Source organism: Falco biarmicus, chromosome 10 (assembly GCF_023638135.1).
Source record: "Falco biarmicus isolate bFalBia1 chromosome 10, bFalBia1.pri, whole genome shotgun sequence".
Lineage (NCBI taxonomy): Eukaryota > Metazoa > Chordata > Aves > Falconiformes > Falconidae > Falco > Falco biarmicus.
In genome coordinates this window covers 18,998,733-19,012,604 of record NC_079297.1, presented here as the reverse complement: position 1 = coordinate 19,012,604, position 13,872 = coordinate 18,998,733, and the positions used below count along the sequence as shown (strand labels likewise).

General features: G+C 66.2%; 4 protein-coding genes across 9 annotated transcripts; 3 read left to right on the top strand and 1 right to left on the bottom strand.

Moving 5' to 3' along the window:
- The first annotated feature begins 44 nt into the window (after positions 1-44).
- On the top strand, positions 45-4,689 carry TKFC (triokinase and FMN cyclase). The gene is given in 19 exon segments (XM_056353501.1): positions 45-133; positions 722-790; positions 881-1,070; positions 1,139-1,249; positions 1,332-1,513; positions 1,621-1,699; positions 1,894-1,983; positions 2,115-2,149; positions 2,245-2,329; positions 2,404-2,493; positions 2,609-2,725; positions 2,932-3,051; positions 3,162-3,299; positions 3,693-3,799; positions 3,903-4,006; positions 4,080-4,113; positions 4,202-4,291; positions 4,434-4,544; positions 4,546-4,689. Coding segments are annotated over 19 exon segments (1,869 nt in total). The 5' UTR covers positions 45-58; the 3' UTR covers positions 4,588-4,689.
- Positions 4,690-5,259: 570 nt separating this feature from the next.
- LOC130155816 (lysosomal membrane ascorbate-dependent ferrireductase CYB561A3) lies at positions 5,260-9,580 on the bottom strand. 5 transcript variants are annotated; one of them, XM_056353534.1, is made up of 6 exons: positions 9,479-9,580; positions 7,382-7,587; positions 7,108-7,316; positions 6,874-7,028; positions 6,447-6,603; positions 5,260-5,956 (listed from the first exon to the last, which is right to left on the bottom strand). In XM_056353534.1, exons 2-6 carry the CDS (start codon positions 7,563-7,565, stop codon positions 5,933-5,935), a joined length of 729 nt encoding a protein of 242 aa, XP_056209509.1. In that variant the 5' UTR covers positions 7,566-7,587; positions 9,479-9,580; the 3' UTR covers positions 5,260-5,932. The 5 variants fall into 5 exon arrangements, with proteins under 5 accessions (XP_056209509.1, XP_056209506.1, XP_056209508.1 ...); XM_056353531.1 differs by lacking the exon at positions 9,479-9,580 and adding an exon at positions 8,796-8,907; XM_056353533.1 differs by lacking the exon at positions 9,479-9,580 and adding an exon at positions 8,247-8,356.
- On the top strand, positions 8,903-12,088 carry TMEM138 (transmembrane protein 138). The gene is made up of 5 exons (XM_056353544.1): positions 8,903-9,036; positions 10,088-10,323; positions 10,401-10,572; positions 11,489-11,564; positions 11,661-12,088. The coding sequence occupies exons 2-5, from the start codon at positions 10,196-10,198 to the stop codon at positions 11,771-11,773; spliced, it is 489 nt and encodes a 162-aa protein (XP_056209519.1). The 5' UTR covers positions 8,903-9,036; positions 10,088-10,195; the 3' UTR covers positions 11,774-12,088.
- Positions 12,089-12,216: 128 nt separating this feature from the next.
- Positions 12,217-13,759, top strand: TMEM216 (transmembrane protein 216). 2 transcript variants are annotated; one of them, XM_056353547.1, is made up of 6 exons: positions 12,217-12,426; positions 12,626-12,727; positions 12,843-12,935; positions 13,097-13,298; positions 13,419-13,476; positions 13,591-13,759. In XM_056353547.1, the coding sequence occupies exons 1-5, from the start codon at positions 12,414-12,416 to the stop codon at positions 13,432-13,434; spliced, it is 426 nt and encodes a 141-aa protein (XP_056209522.1). In that variant the 5' UTR covers positions 12,217-12,413; the 3' UTR covers positions 13,435-13,476; positions 13,591-13,759. The 2 variants fall into 2 exon arrangements, with proteins under 2 accessions (XP_056209522.1, XP_056209521.1); XM_056353546.1 differs by having other exon boundaries at positions 13,419-13,759.
- The last annotated feature ends 113 nt before the right edge of the window (positions 13,760-13,872 follow it).

Sequence of the window (13,872 nt, the reverse complement as noted above, 5' to 3'; positions counted from 1 at the left end):
AGCGGGGCCTGGCGCGGCCTCTCCGCCGCCGCCGCCACCGCCCCTTCCGCCCGCCGCCATGACGTCAGCGGAAGAGGCCGCGCGGGGCCGCTCTAGGCCGCTGGAGGACCCGGGGGAGCAGACGAGAGGGCAGGTGGGGAAGGGGATGTTTCGGCGGGTCCCTGCTTGCGGGGGGGATCTTTACAGGGGGGTGCGCCCCCTTGTGGCCCCCCACGCCCCGAGAAAGGGTCCCTGCTGTGGAGAGGGGGTCCCATACTGAGATGGGGTCCCTGCTGGGGGGGTGCGCCCCCCCTACCCCCCGCCCCCCCCCCCCGCCCGCCTCAAAAGGGTGTCCCTGCTGGGGGGGTGCGCCCGCCTTTGCCCCCCTCTGCTTCAGGGACAGTCCCCCTCCCCCTTCCCCCCTGCCCCAGGAGGGAGTCCCTGCTCAGGGGGATGCTCCCACCCTGTCCCCCAGCCTGGGAGGGGATAACTGCTAGAGGTGTGACCCCCCACCCCCTTGAGGAGGTCCCTGCTGGGGGGCTTGTCCCACCCTACCCCCCACCCCCCAACACCCCAGGAGGGGGTCGCCATTTGGGGATGACACTGAGCCCACCAGCCCCGTCCCCCTCCTGCTGCCCCTGTGCCAGGCCAGACCGTCCCTGCGGCTCCCCCGGGTGGGAGGGGGTCTGTCCCCACCGGTGGTGGACTTTGCCCCCCCTCAGCCCCCACTGCCTCCCGCCAGCGCTCGGGCTCGGGCTCGGAGCTGAAGCCGTGGGATCCTCCGCTGTCCCACCACATCACCTGCATGGAGGTAAGACAGGGCGGCGAGGAGCCCCCTGCTCCCCCCGCCATGGGGTGCCCCCCCTGTGCCCCCCCCTGTGCCCCCCTTCTGTGCCACCAGGTGCCCAAGAAGCTGGTGAACTCGGTGGCGAGCTGTGCCGATGACGCGCTGGCAGGGCTGGTGGCCTGCAACCCTGGCCTGCAGCTCCTGCAGGGACACCGGGTGGTCCTACGTGCGGATCTGGTGGCCATCCAGGGCCGGGTGGCCCTGCTCTCCGGGGGGGGCTCTGGCCACGAGCCCGCCCATGCAGGTGAGCCCCCCGCCGCCATGAGCCGGCTGCCCCCGGCACAGCTCCGAGCACCCCATCCCGCTCCGCAGGGTACATCGGGAAGGGCATGCTGACCGGCGTGGTGGCCGGAGCCGTCTTCACCTCCCCGGCCGTGGGCAGCATCCTGGCAGCCATCCGGGTGGTGACACAGGCTGGCGCAGGTAGGGTGACACAGCAGGGCATGGGTTGGGGCTTTACCCCCCTGCCACAGCTTTATGCCCACCACACTGTGTCCCGCCGTAGCTGGGACCCTCCTGATCGTGAAGAACTACACCGGGGACCGGCTCAACTTCGGGCTGGCACTGGAGCGGGCGCGGGCAGAGGGGGCCAACGTGCAAATGGTGGTGGTGGGGGATGACAGCGCCTTTGCCACCCTGAAGAAAGCTGGGCGCCGCGGGCTGTGCGGCACCGTCCTCATACACAAGGTCTGCAGGGTGCCGCTGGCACCCAGGGCCCCGCTGCGTCCCTGTGGGGGTGTAGGATTTTGGGGGATGGGGCTTGGGGGTCCCTCACCCGCTGCTGCCCTTCACAGGTGGCGGGGGCCCTGGCCGAGGCGGGGGCAAGCTTGAATGAGATCGTTGAGAGGGTGTCAGCGGCTGCTAAAGCCATGGGTATGCCTGTGGGACCCCCTGCTGCCCTGTGGGGACCCCCATGGGGGCCAGTGATTCCTGGGGGGATACTGTGCCTTGTCCCCCAGCCCCGTATCCCCCACCCCTCCTGGCAGTTTGCAGCCCCGGGGCAAAGCAGAGCCCCCCCATCGGTCCCCAGTCCCCTCAGGCTTAACCCCGTTTCCCTCCCCACGCAGGTACCCTGGGTCTCAGCCTGTCCCCTTGCAGCATCCCGGGGTCCAAGCCCACCTTCCGGCTGGCTGAGGATGAGATGGAGCTGGGCCTGGGTGAGGAGCTGTCCCCCAATCCCCCCCCCACCCCCCAGCAGGGGACGAGTACCCCCTGTTAGCCATGGGGCAGGCATCACCCAGTGCAGGAGGTGCCTGCAGCACAGGGTGATGCCGCCCCATCTCTACAGGGATCCATGGTGAAGCGGGTGTGCGCAGGATGAAGGTGAGCGAGACCCTGCCATGTCCTGCTGCCTCCTCCTCCCCGCCCCCCGCCCCCCTCCCCAGCTTTGCCCTCATGGCTCACCCTGTGTCCCACAGGTGCTGCCGGCAGATGAGGCAGTGGAGACGATGCTGGTGCACATGACGGACCCCTCCAATGCCTCCCACTTGCCTCTGAGACCTGGTGAGACCCCCTGGCCCTCTGCATAGCCCCCAGACCACCCGGGCAGGGGTCTCATTCTAACCCCTGCCCTGCAGGAGCCTCCGTGGTGCTGGTGGTGAACAACCTGGGCGGGCTGTCCTGCCTGGAGCTGGGCATCGTGGCCGGCGCGGCTGTGCGCTGCCTGGGTGAGTGTGTGCGTGTGTCTTTGGGGCACCATGCCCTGGCTGTGACACTTTTGCTTCTGGGGACCCTTCCTGTGACACCCCCCAGGTTCACAGACCCCCACCCCTGTGCCCGTAGAGAGCCGAGGTATCCACATTGCCCGGGCCCTGGTGGGCTCCTTCATGACGGCGCTGGAGATGGCTGGGGTCTCCCTCACGCTCATGCTGGTGGATGAGGAGCTGGTGGGGCTGATTGGTGAGTGCCTGCTGGCAGGGATGCAGCATGGGATGGGGGTCCCCAAGCACTCACTGGGTGACGAGGCAGCCAGGACACAAGGTTGGTGGGGGTGTCCCAAGGTGCCCCAGTGCTGGCTGCTGGCACAGGTGGTGCTGCTGGACACGCTGGTGAGGATCCGGCGGAGTCCTGCTGAGCCAGCGCTCAGCTCTCACCTCCTACTCTAGATGCCGAGACCACTGCCATGGCTTGGCCCAACCTGGCCGCGGCACCTGCAATGAGCCAGAGACAGGAGGTGCCAGTGCCGATTGAGGGACCAGGGACCGCACAGCATGAGACCAGCACAGGTACCAGCAGCCCTGGAGAGCTAGAGTCCCTCAGGAGCTGGCACCGCCCCGTGCCTCGGTTTCCCCCGTCTCCCCCAGGGACGGGCAGGGGTGACGTCTCCTCCCCGCAGGGCCTGGCGCAGCTCAGGCACAGCTGGTGCTGGAGCTGGTGTGCAGCACCCTGCTGGACATGCAGGACAAGCTCAACGAGCTGGACCGTGAAGCAGGTGATGGGGACTGTGGCCACACGCATGCTCGAGCTGCCCAAGGTGGGTGCTGGCACCCTGAGGGGTGCTGGGGTGCTGTCGGCCGGGGACTCACCCCAGCTGTCACCTCCCAGGAGTAGAGTCTTCCCCAGGACATTCCTTCTCGGGGAGCGGGGACCCCTGAGCTGGGGAGCCTCCGAGTTGCCCCCTCCTATGGGATAGGGTCTCCACACCTGCATCCCCAAAATGTCTCTGCATCCAGTGGCAGCTGCCCCATGGCATCGCAGGGGGTGTCCCTGCTTGTCCGCAAGAGGGGCAGGGATCCCCAGGTTCCCCTGGAGCAATCGGGAGGCCCCAGCTGCCCCCAGGGTGAGACAGAGGTCCCCCGGGCCTAGTGGGTCACCCACGTGGAGCTGAGGGAAGCGTTCTAGCCCGTTCCTGCCTCGTTCCCTACAGCCATCCAGGAGTGGGTGCGTGCGGGGCCGCCACCGGCAGCCCCAGCCCAGCTCCTCTCTGCCCTGGCTGACCTGCTGCTGGAGAAGATGGGTGGCTCCTCTGGCGTGGTGAGCGCAGGCTAAGGGGAAGGGCTGTGGGTTTGGCTTGTGACACTGTGGGACCCTGGTTGTGTCCCTGCTGCGAGCGGTAACGGGGCTGGTGTCCCGGCAGCTCTACGGGCTGTTCCTGACGGCGGCCGCCCAGCCCCTGCTCAACCGCAGTGATCTCCCAGCCTGGGCTGATGCTGTGGATGCCGGTATTGAAGCCATGCAACGGTGAGTGCCATGGGACCCCTGGGACCCCTGATCCCTCTGCAGAATCCTGCCAACCCCTCTGCATCCTGCACAGGTACGGAGGAGCCGCACCAGGAGACAGGACGATGGTGAGTGCTGGTGTCCCAGGGGAAGCGGGGTAGAGCCACGGGGGCTGTCAGCAGCTCTGGGCTCAGCCCCCTTCCCCGTCTCTCCCAGCTGGACCCGCTCTGCGCTGCGGCACAGGCTTTGCACGCCCTGCGCAGCCCTGGTGTTGACCTGCTGCCGGTGCTGGCCACTGCCGTGCAGGTACGGGGCAGGGGCAGCCCCGGACGGGCAGCCCAAAGCCGCATTGGCACAAGAGCAGGGTGGGAGTCACCACGCTGGGCTGGCCTGCGGGGTGCCGGCTGCCCCAGCCGCATCCTGAGCACAGCCCGTTTTTCCCTGGCAGAGCGCGGAGGCCGCGGCAGAGGCCACCAGGCACATGGAGGCCGGGGCGGGCAGAGCCAGCTACATCAGCTCGGCCCAGCTGCTGCAGCCCGACCCAGGTGCGGTGGCGGTGGGCAGCTGTGCTGCGGGCCGTGCTGGAGGGGCTGCGGAGCTAAGGGGCAGCTGGCCCTTGGCCACCCCCAGTGTGGCTCCAGCAGTGATGGGGGACTTGGCAGCACGCCATGTGTACCCCCAATAAACCTTTGTGGTCCCTCTAAGCTGGCCTAGAGCATCCATTGCTATGAGAGGGATGGGATGGTGGGGATTGGGGCTCGTGGGGATGAACCCAGTTCTGCCAGGACATGTCCCCACGTGAAAAGGGAGAGGAGCAGAGATCCAGCTGGCCCTGTGTTCCAGTGTGAGCATGACTGCTGGGGAGGAAGGAAGCTTCCGGGCTGGCCATGAGCCTTCCCCATCGGGTGTCAAGAGGGGAAACCGCAGGGCTCACATGGCCCCAGGCACGGGGCCTGGAGGAGGCTCTAGGAAAGGCACCACCAGGGGCAGGGGCACAGCCTGCTCAGCGGAACAGGGTGGCCCCAGGCTGGGGCAGGGGCCGGGGGTGAGCAGGGGGACCAGCTGGCGTGACCCTATACTGCTAGACGAGCTCTGCCTCCCAGCAGCAGAGGGGAGAGTCTGTAGGGGCCAGCAAGGACAAGCCAGGCCCTCAGAGGGGGGACAGCCTCCAAGCAGTGCAGCTTGGCTTGGCCAGCACCTTCTCCCCCAGCACCCGTCTCTCCCACCCTGGCTCCTGGGGCTCCCCCTCGTCCCCACAGACGCACGTGCAGGAGCACTGCAGAAGCCAGTGGTTTATTACGTGTCCACGAGGGCCCCAGGGGGCTGCGCGGCTGGTCCTGCCACCCACACCCATGGGGTGGAGGGAGAGGCACAGGCAGCCCAGTGAAGGGCAAGGCACGGTGCGAGGGTCTCCTCCACCCCTGCCACCCCAAGCTGGGCTCCCCGCACAGGAGATGGTCCCAGGGTGGGGGGGTGGCAGCACAGCCGTGTACACGGACACTCCTCCAATGGCTTCTGACCTGATGAGGCTCTGGCAGTTCCAGCCATCGTGTTGAGGATGGCACTGCGTGGCACGGGGAGGGCAGTTGGTGTGGCACGGACCGAGGTTCAGGCGTGAGAGGCCAGCTGGACCCAGCAGGAGCTGGCACGAGGAGGCAGGCAGGAGCATCACGCTGCAGCTGCCCTCATCCTACGGCAGGCAGGAGGCCAATGCCAGGCCACAGCGGAGGCAAAGAGATGTCCACACCACAGCAATCCCTCTGCCGTAAGGGAGCTGAGCCTGTTCCTCCCACGGGCAGATAAGCATCAGGCACAGGCAGAGGGACGAGGGCACGGCGACAGGCCGAGAGCAGGGCCGGCAAAGCAGGCAGGGATGTGATGGGGTCGGAGTGTTCGGGGCTGGTGGCCCTGAGAGGGCAGGGAGAGACCTCGGCTGCTGCAGCAGCATCAGCGCTCGGCGGTGAGCAGCGGCTGTGGGGAGAGCACAGGTGAGCCCGGTGTCTGCGTCCCGCTGCCTGTCCCTTCCCACCCAGGGCCGGGGGGTTAGCCCAGGGAGAGAAGACCGAGGGGCTCTGATCAACAGCTACAAATATCGTAAGGGCGAGTGCCAGCAGGACGGGGCCAGGCTCTTTTCAGCGGTGCCCAGTGACAGGCCAAGGGGCAACGGGCACCAACGGCAACACAGCAACTTCCATCTGCATGTGAGGAGGAACTTCTCTGCCTCGGGGGTGGCACAGCCCTGGGCCAGGCTGCCCAGAGAGGCCGAGGGGTCTCCTTCTCTGGAGACGTTGGAACCCGCCTGGACGCGGCTCTGTGCAGCCTGCTCTAGGGGAGCTGCTTCAGCAGGGGGGTGGGCTGGGTGACCAGCCTGCTGTGATTCTGTATGGTGGGAGGCAGGTCCCCCGGCTAGACTCCCAAAGCCACCCTGCAGCCTGGCATTCCCCCACAGCACAGCTGGTACCTGGCAAGAGTCTGGAGAGTCGGCGTCGGGACGCTTCCAGCTTGGCCTGGCCAGAGCCCCCAGCACCAGCACCCCAAAGAGGATGATCAGGAGCCCCAGCATGTTGGCAAAGACAGCCTCAGCAGGCAGGTGCTTGTAGTCAGTCGTCCCGTTCTTCCTTGGGAGAAGAATGGCCGAGAGCTTTCCTGCATGTGCCCAGCCTTCCCCCTAAGATCATGCAACCCTGCACCCACCCTGCAGCGGGGAGCTGTGCAGGTTAACCACACACCTGAGGCAGGAATTGCTCACTCACTTCCCTTTGCCACCCCATGCTCGGTTTCACTCGATGACACTTCTAGCACCGAAAAACAATGAACAGCCCAAACCACACTCCTCCTGGAGCCACCCTCCCAGCAAGGGCTCCCCCCCCACACACTGCGATGCTCACAGGCTGAAGAAGAGCTTCTCGTTGATGCCCGACACACATGAGGCCACCGACAGCATGAGGATGGTGGAGCCAAAGAAGATGTGCACAGGTTTGTAGAAGGCACGGAGCCAGGCAGGAGCCCAGGGCAGCAGGAAGGTGCTGAAGCCAGCCAGCCACTGTGGGAAGGGGAGGTGAGGGTGAAGGGCACGGTGCCGGGGGTGGGGGCAGGGTGCTGGGGAGCAGGGCAGCACCCACCTGGCAGGAGAAGAGCAGGATGGTGGCCAGCCCCAGCCAGCTGTGCAGCGAGTACATGTTGGGTGTGCCATGGCTGTTGTGGAAGCGAAAAACAGCCACCAGCCCCAGCACGGCCAGAGTGAAGGCTGCCAGGGCCAGGGAGCTGTGCAGCACCTTCCAGGGGAGCTTGGGGCCCCTCCAGGTAGCGGGCAGGCGGTACACCAGGGCCGCTGTTGGGTGAGAGGGTCAGAGAAGAGCCGTGCTGGCACCACGTTGCGCCACATGCCCCACTTACCTGCACTGTACAGCACCACCATGCCTGTCACCATCAGCACTGGGTGCCAGTTGAACATCTGGGCGCTGCCATCCAAGGCGAAGCCACCGCGCCAGTGCTGGCACCAGGCGCTCACGAAGGCCACACACACAAAGCCCAGGCCACCCAGGAGGACGCAGAAGGGCAGGAAGGGTAGATCCAGCATCTCCGTGACTTGGTGGTGGCACCTGGGGAAAAGCGAGATGTCTGCTCAGCCTCCACCGAGGTTTTCTGCCTTCGCTGGCTCTCAACTTTGTGCAGACACCCCCAGGGAGGAGCCAGGCTGAAAAGGGAACCAAGCACCCCGAGGAGGGACAGCTCTGACCCAGCTGCTGCATGGCCAGGGCAGGATGCCAGGGCTGGAGATGACCAGCTGGGGATGTGCAAGGCAAAGCTGGCCCCTGCAGAGCCAGGTCCCTGGCAGCACCCCACCACGGTGCCCAGGGGACAGCAACAAGTGCCTTACAGGGAGTCCAGGTGTCTCCTGTAACCCTGCACCCCCACCCCTAGCACCCACAATGCTCCCTGCATCATCCCCAGGAACCCACTGATGTGATCCCCTCCCTCCTTCCCCCTCACATGTATTTACACTCTCTCCATCCGCAGCACCCTCCAACCTGTACCCCACGTCCCCTTCCACCTCCCCACCAGCATGAGCACTCCCTCTCAACCCCCCCTCAGCACCCTGTGCCTCACCCTAGCTTGCACTAGTGCAAGGAGACACTCCTGTACCGCCCTGACCTGGATCTTGGGAGCCCCAGCACCCTGCTGCCTCCTGCCTGCTCTGCACCAGCTCTCACCCTGCTCTATGGGGGTCTGAGCGGGACACACACACACACACACACACCTGTGGGCAACAGCCCCACAACCCTGCCTGGGCTGAGCAGCAGGACCAGCAGGGCCCTGCCCCCAGTGCTGCCCTCAGCCCACAGGGCTCAAGCAGGTGACTGGCAGGAGCTTCGTCCATTTGCCTGGCGATTTGCATTTGCCTCCAGAAATAGATATTTACGTCTCCTCCTGGGGCGGGGGACAGCCCTGTCGCCCAAGATCTGCTGCCCCATGGGACTATGAGGCAGGAGGTGGGTGGGACGCGGCCCTGGAGCAGCGTGGCAATCACGAGCTCTGCCACCCACTCTTGCAATGCTCGGCACGGTGCTGAGCCCACAGCTCCCCCGGGCCTGGGCCCTCACGGCTCCCCCAAAGCCTGGAGGTGTGGGGCCTGGCCCCACAGCTCCCCCAAAGCCTGGGGACGCGGGGCCTGGCCCCACGGCTAGGGCCCTACGGCTGCCCCGGGCTTGGTGACGTGGGGCCCGGCCCCAAGGCTGCCCAGAACACCAGGCCCCACGGCTCCCCCAGCCCCGAGGACGCGGGGCCTGGCCTGGTCCCGGGGCCGTACCTCAGCCCCGCCCGCCGCCCGTCGGGCCTTGCCGCCCCCTCGGCCTCGCCGGGCGCCTCCATGTTGGACGGCGCCGCTCTGGCCGCTCGCCTCGGTGGTGGCTCCCGCCCAATCCTCCCGGCCCCGCAACCAACGAGTGCAGCGGCCAGAGCGGCGCTTGTATAGCTCCTCCAGCCGCGCGCTTCCGTTCCCGCCTCGGTGGCTGCGCTGTTGCCGTGGAGACGGAAGATGGCGGCCGCAGGTCAGCGCTCGGCCGCTCCCGGGCTGCGGAGGCGGGGGGGGGGGGGGGGGGGGTGTACACGGCGGGGACCACCGGCAACCCCGGATTGCCTGTGCACCGGCGAAGCGCGCCGGGGGGCACGGCGGCCCACCGGGGCGGCTGCTCGGGGCGCTTCGGCCTCCCTAGGGACTGGGGCCGGGGGGGAAGGGGAGGCCTGGGGATGTGTGGGAAGACCAGAGGGGACACGGGGGCCGCGCAGGGAGAGGACACCTGCGTGGCGGCTGTGTGAAGGACGGCGGGTGGCATGGGACCTGGGGATGCGGGGAGCTGCCCCCTTTCCCTGCCACGTCCCACCCTGTGGCTCCTTTCCAGGGAAGGAAGGCCTCAGCGCAGCACTCTCTTGCCAGGACATGGGGCACCCCCCGTTGTCCTGGACTCCTCGTCCCTCCAAGCACCACCTTACCTCCTTTCTCCGGCACTGCTGTGCTGCTGTCCCCAGGCAGAAGCAGGCAGGAGGGCTCTGCCTCCTCGCTTGTCCCCAGCTAGCCTCGCTCCCTCACTGTGTCCTCATCTCCTGCCTGAGCAGCTGCCCCAAGTGGGGTGCGCGGTCCTGGGGTGGGGCCAGGGAGGGTGATGCTGGGACACAGCGTGCCCAAACCTGCCCCCATAGCATGGCCTGCTCAGCACTGCCCACAGAGCCGTCGGCAGCTTTAGGGTTTGTCCAGCAGGAGAGGTATGAATAACCTGCCCGGACACTGCTCCCTGGGACTCTCACGTCTCCCTCGTCCCGGTGTTTCTTCACATCTGTTCCCTGAGGTTGGGCTGGTTGTGAGGCTGGAGGGTGGGAGAGTGAGACCAAACCTGAGCCCACTGTGCGGTGAGAAGAGAGGGGAGACAGCTTGTCTGTGAAAGCCTACAGACCTGGGGCAGAGCACAGCTCTGCATGGCATGCTAGAAACTGGCAGAAGCTGCTGTTGGTTTGACCCTGCTTTAGGTTTCCTGGCAGAGAGGTTTGTGAGGTGCAGGGTGGTGCATCTTACCCTGCCAAATGAAACCTCTGCTCCTCCTCCAGGTCCTGGCCACAGGGAGAGGCGACACTGAGCCCCTCAACTCCAGACCATGAGCTGGCTCGGCCACTGGGGATGCCAGGGCTGAGGGCTCCAACGCCCAGGCAAGGAAGATGCTCCAGACCAGCAACTACAGCCTGGTGCTGTTCCTGCAGTTCCTCCTGCTTTTCTATGACCTCTTTGTCAACTCCTTCTCAGAGCTGCTCCGCACGGCCCCCGCTGTCCAGCTTGTTCTTTTCATGTGAGTGCCAGGCGGGCACAGGGGGTAGCGTGGTGGGGCAGGAGGGCTGGGGTCTCACCATGTCTCTCTTGCTGCAGCATCCAGGACATTGCTATTCTCTTCAACGTCATCATCATCTTCCTCATGTTCTTCAACACCTTCATCTTCCAGGCCGGGCTGGTCAACCTCCTCTTCCACAAGTTCAAGGGGACCATTCTGCTGTCTGCAGCCTACCTGGCGCTTAGCATCTCCTTCCACATCTGGGTTATGGTAGGCTGGGGCAGGCTTGGGGCTGCTGGCTTCTTCTGAGGGCAGGCAGCACAGGCAGCAGTCCCTCTCCCACAAGAGGAAGGCCACGATCTGCCACCGCAGGGACAGTTTGGTGTCCCCCTGTGATTCCCTATGTGACCCCCTTGATGAGTTGGCCTGGAAGGGAGCTGCCCTATCCCGGCCCCTTCCCCAAGAGCCATGACTTGCTGGAAAATCCTCTTTCCTTGTGGAAAGCCCAGCAGCTGCAGCTCTGTGCTGGCACAGAAGCCCACAGTGGGGTAATCCTTGCTGAAGTCTGTGACAGCAGCTCCTGGTTTACCTGGGATTAATCCCCAACACTCAGAGACGGGGGACAGCTTCTTCCCTGCTGGCATCAGGCAGCACCAAGGGCTCTGTCGAGGCAGCATCTTCCCTTTCTCTTCCCCCAGCTGAACTCCCTCCTGTCCTCTGCCCCAGCCGCTGCAGGAGCAGCCCCTATACCCTGCCCGCCCCTGGGCACCCCTCTCCGTTGGGCTCTCGTCCCCCTGCTCCAGCCTCTGAGTGAGGATCTGTCCCCACCCTGCTGCCTTAGGGCAAGGGAATCGCTTAGAGCTGGGCAGGGGGCTGCGCTGTGTCAGGGTGCCCAAGGTGGCATCACATGCCGGTGCTGCCCACGCTGTCCGGGCAGGGGATTGACAGGGATTTGCAGGGATCTGAAGTCTGAAGCTAGAATAGGTCCTGACTTGCTGGCTAAATCCCCTGAGCTGCTTAACCTTTGGGGTGGGGGGCTGCCCCCCCAGGCCGGCAGTGTTGCCCCTGGACTGTGCACAGCTTCAGGGCCAGCAGCACACCAGGCTGAGGGAGCCAGAGGTGCGGGGGGCTGCTCCCAAACTAATGCAGGGGTTATCCCTGGTTCCTGTCCATCTGTCTGCCTCAGAACCTGCGGTGGCGGGACTCCAGCCGCTTCGTGTGGACCGAAGGCCTGCAGACCCTTTTTGTTTTCCAGCGGCTGGGTAAGGGCTGGTGGTTGCAGGGTCCCGTGAGGGTTCCTGCCCCTTTCAGGGGGCCTGTGGGGGTGAAGGTGACCCTCATCCCCCTCCCTCCCGCAGCGGCCGTGCTCTACTGTTACTTCTACAAGAGGACAGCGGTGCACCTGGGCGATCCCCTCTTCTACCAGGACTCACTCTGGCTGCGCAAGGAGTTTGCACAGTTCCACAGCTGATGGCTCCCCTCGGGCTCTGGGCGACCCACCGGCTCTCCCTCGGCTCCCTGGCAGCCCCCGCCGTCTCCCTGCACCTCTCGGCCCCCCTGGGGACGGCTCTGGCTCCAGCTCTGGCTCCAGCTCTGCCACCTTCCTCCCGGGATCCAGCCATTCTGCCAGCACTGCCACAGCTCCTGTGGGTGCTGGGGGTCGGCAGGAGGCTGGCGGCGCATCCCAGCTGTGCAGCAGGAAGGTCTGTCCTGGCGCCACAGCCCCCATTGGGACTCGAGCGTTTTTGTAAACGGTAAAGAAATAAATCGGAGACGTTTTCCAGTAGCTGCCTGGTGTCCGTGTGCCCCGGCTGCTTCCCTTCCTCCCCGTGCCGGTGCCTGCCATCCCGGCAACCTTACCGCAGCTCAGCGCTGGGCTTGCAGCCCCAGAACAGGGCTGTTCCCACCCCGCAGCGTGGACCGCTGGGCCCAGGGGAGGCTCGGAGGGGGCGTAGGCAGAGCCGGCGGGCAGCCGGGTGCGAGGCTCGAACCCGGGCAACGCGGCCCGGTCCTCCAAAGCCATAGAGAGGGCGGAGGGAGCGGTTAGACGCCTTCCCGCCGAGCGCTCCCGGAAGTGAGGGCGGCGGCGGCGGTTCCCATGGAGATGGAAGATGGCGCCCAGGAGTGAGTGCGGGGCGGCGGCAGGCCGGCCCGGGAGGCCGCGGTCCGGGCCCGGGGGGCAGCGGGGCGCGGGGGAGGGGGCCACGGGGCGGGCTCGGGGGTGCCGCCGAGCCAGCCAAGGCGCAGCGGGGCCGGGAGGGGGGTGCAGCGGGGCGGGGGCCGGGCCGGGCCCTCCCAGCCCATGGCCGCCTTGCGCCCGCAGGCCGCCAGCGCTCCTCGGCACCGCTGCAGGTCCTGCTTTTCCTCAACGGGTGGTACAGCGCGACTTACTTCCTGCTGGAGGCCTTCGTCTTCGTGTACAAGGGTGAGGCCCCCCACCCCACCCTCTCCGGCCCCCCAGGGCAGCAGCTCCCCCCGCCCTGAGGCCCGGGGCGTGCTGTGGGTGCAGGCCCTGAGGGCAGCGGTGGCTGTGCCCGCAGTGCTGCTGCTGCCGTACCCCTTCACCAACCTGGTGCTGGACGTTGTGCTGCTCTTCCTCTACCTCGGCACTGAGGCCACTCGCATCTTCTTCGGTAAGTCCTGGGGACAACGGCGTGTCCCCCAGGGTGACACGGGGCTGCAGAGCCCCCCCCGCAGGAGCTTGCTGGGGCACAGCTGGGGGTGCAGTTTACCGTGTCCCCCCACTGCAGAGTCCTGAGGGGGGCCACTCCACTTCTAACCGCACACCCTGCAGGGTCCAAAGGCAACCTGTGCCAGCGGAAGGTGCCGCTCTCCATCAGCCTGGCCCTGACCATCCCGGCAGCTGTGATGGCAACCTATTACCTGCTGCTGCAGACCTACGCCCTGCGCCTGGAAGCCATCCTCAACGCCACCCTCCTGCTCTTCTACGCCGTAGAGCTGCTGCTGGGCATCTTGGCGCTGGTCTCCTTCTCCAGGTACTGTGGCTGGGCCACACCATGCGGGGAGCTGGGTGACACCGGGGCACCGCAGGAGCTGGCACACGAGCTGCTAGGCTGGTTTGGTGCCAGCACATCCCCTTCTTTCCTTCTTCACAGTGTGGATTCGTACTGAGGCCTTGTGCCGCATCAAAGGACTAGGCATAGAGCAGCACAGGTATGCGAGGCAGCGGGCAGCCGGCCTGCTGCCAGCTCCACCTCCCAGGCTGGCCCCGTGCTGGTGCCCATGTGCAGGGATCCCCACCCTGCCTGCTCTCCGCTTCGCCCACAGCACATGCAAGCAACCTGCCAGGCAGTACCCAACCTGCTGCCACCCAGGATGCGGCCCCCAGGGCTTGTGAAGCGCAGGTCAGTTCGAGGTACGGAGAATTATTTTTTTTTTTTCTACTGCCTTCTCAGAATAATTCACTATTTTCCAATAAATATTTATTTTTACCTGGTGCCTGGGCATGTGGCTTCCTCTGGGGCAGCGGGCTGGGCATAAAGCGGTCAGGAGCTTCCAGCACCACACCACTGCCCCACAGCGCTGCCTGAGGGGTGCAGGAGCCCCCTA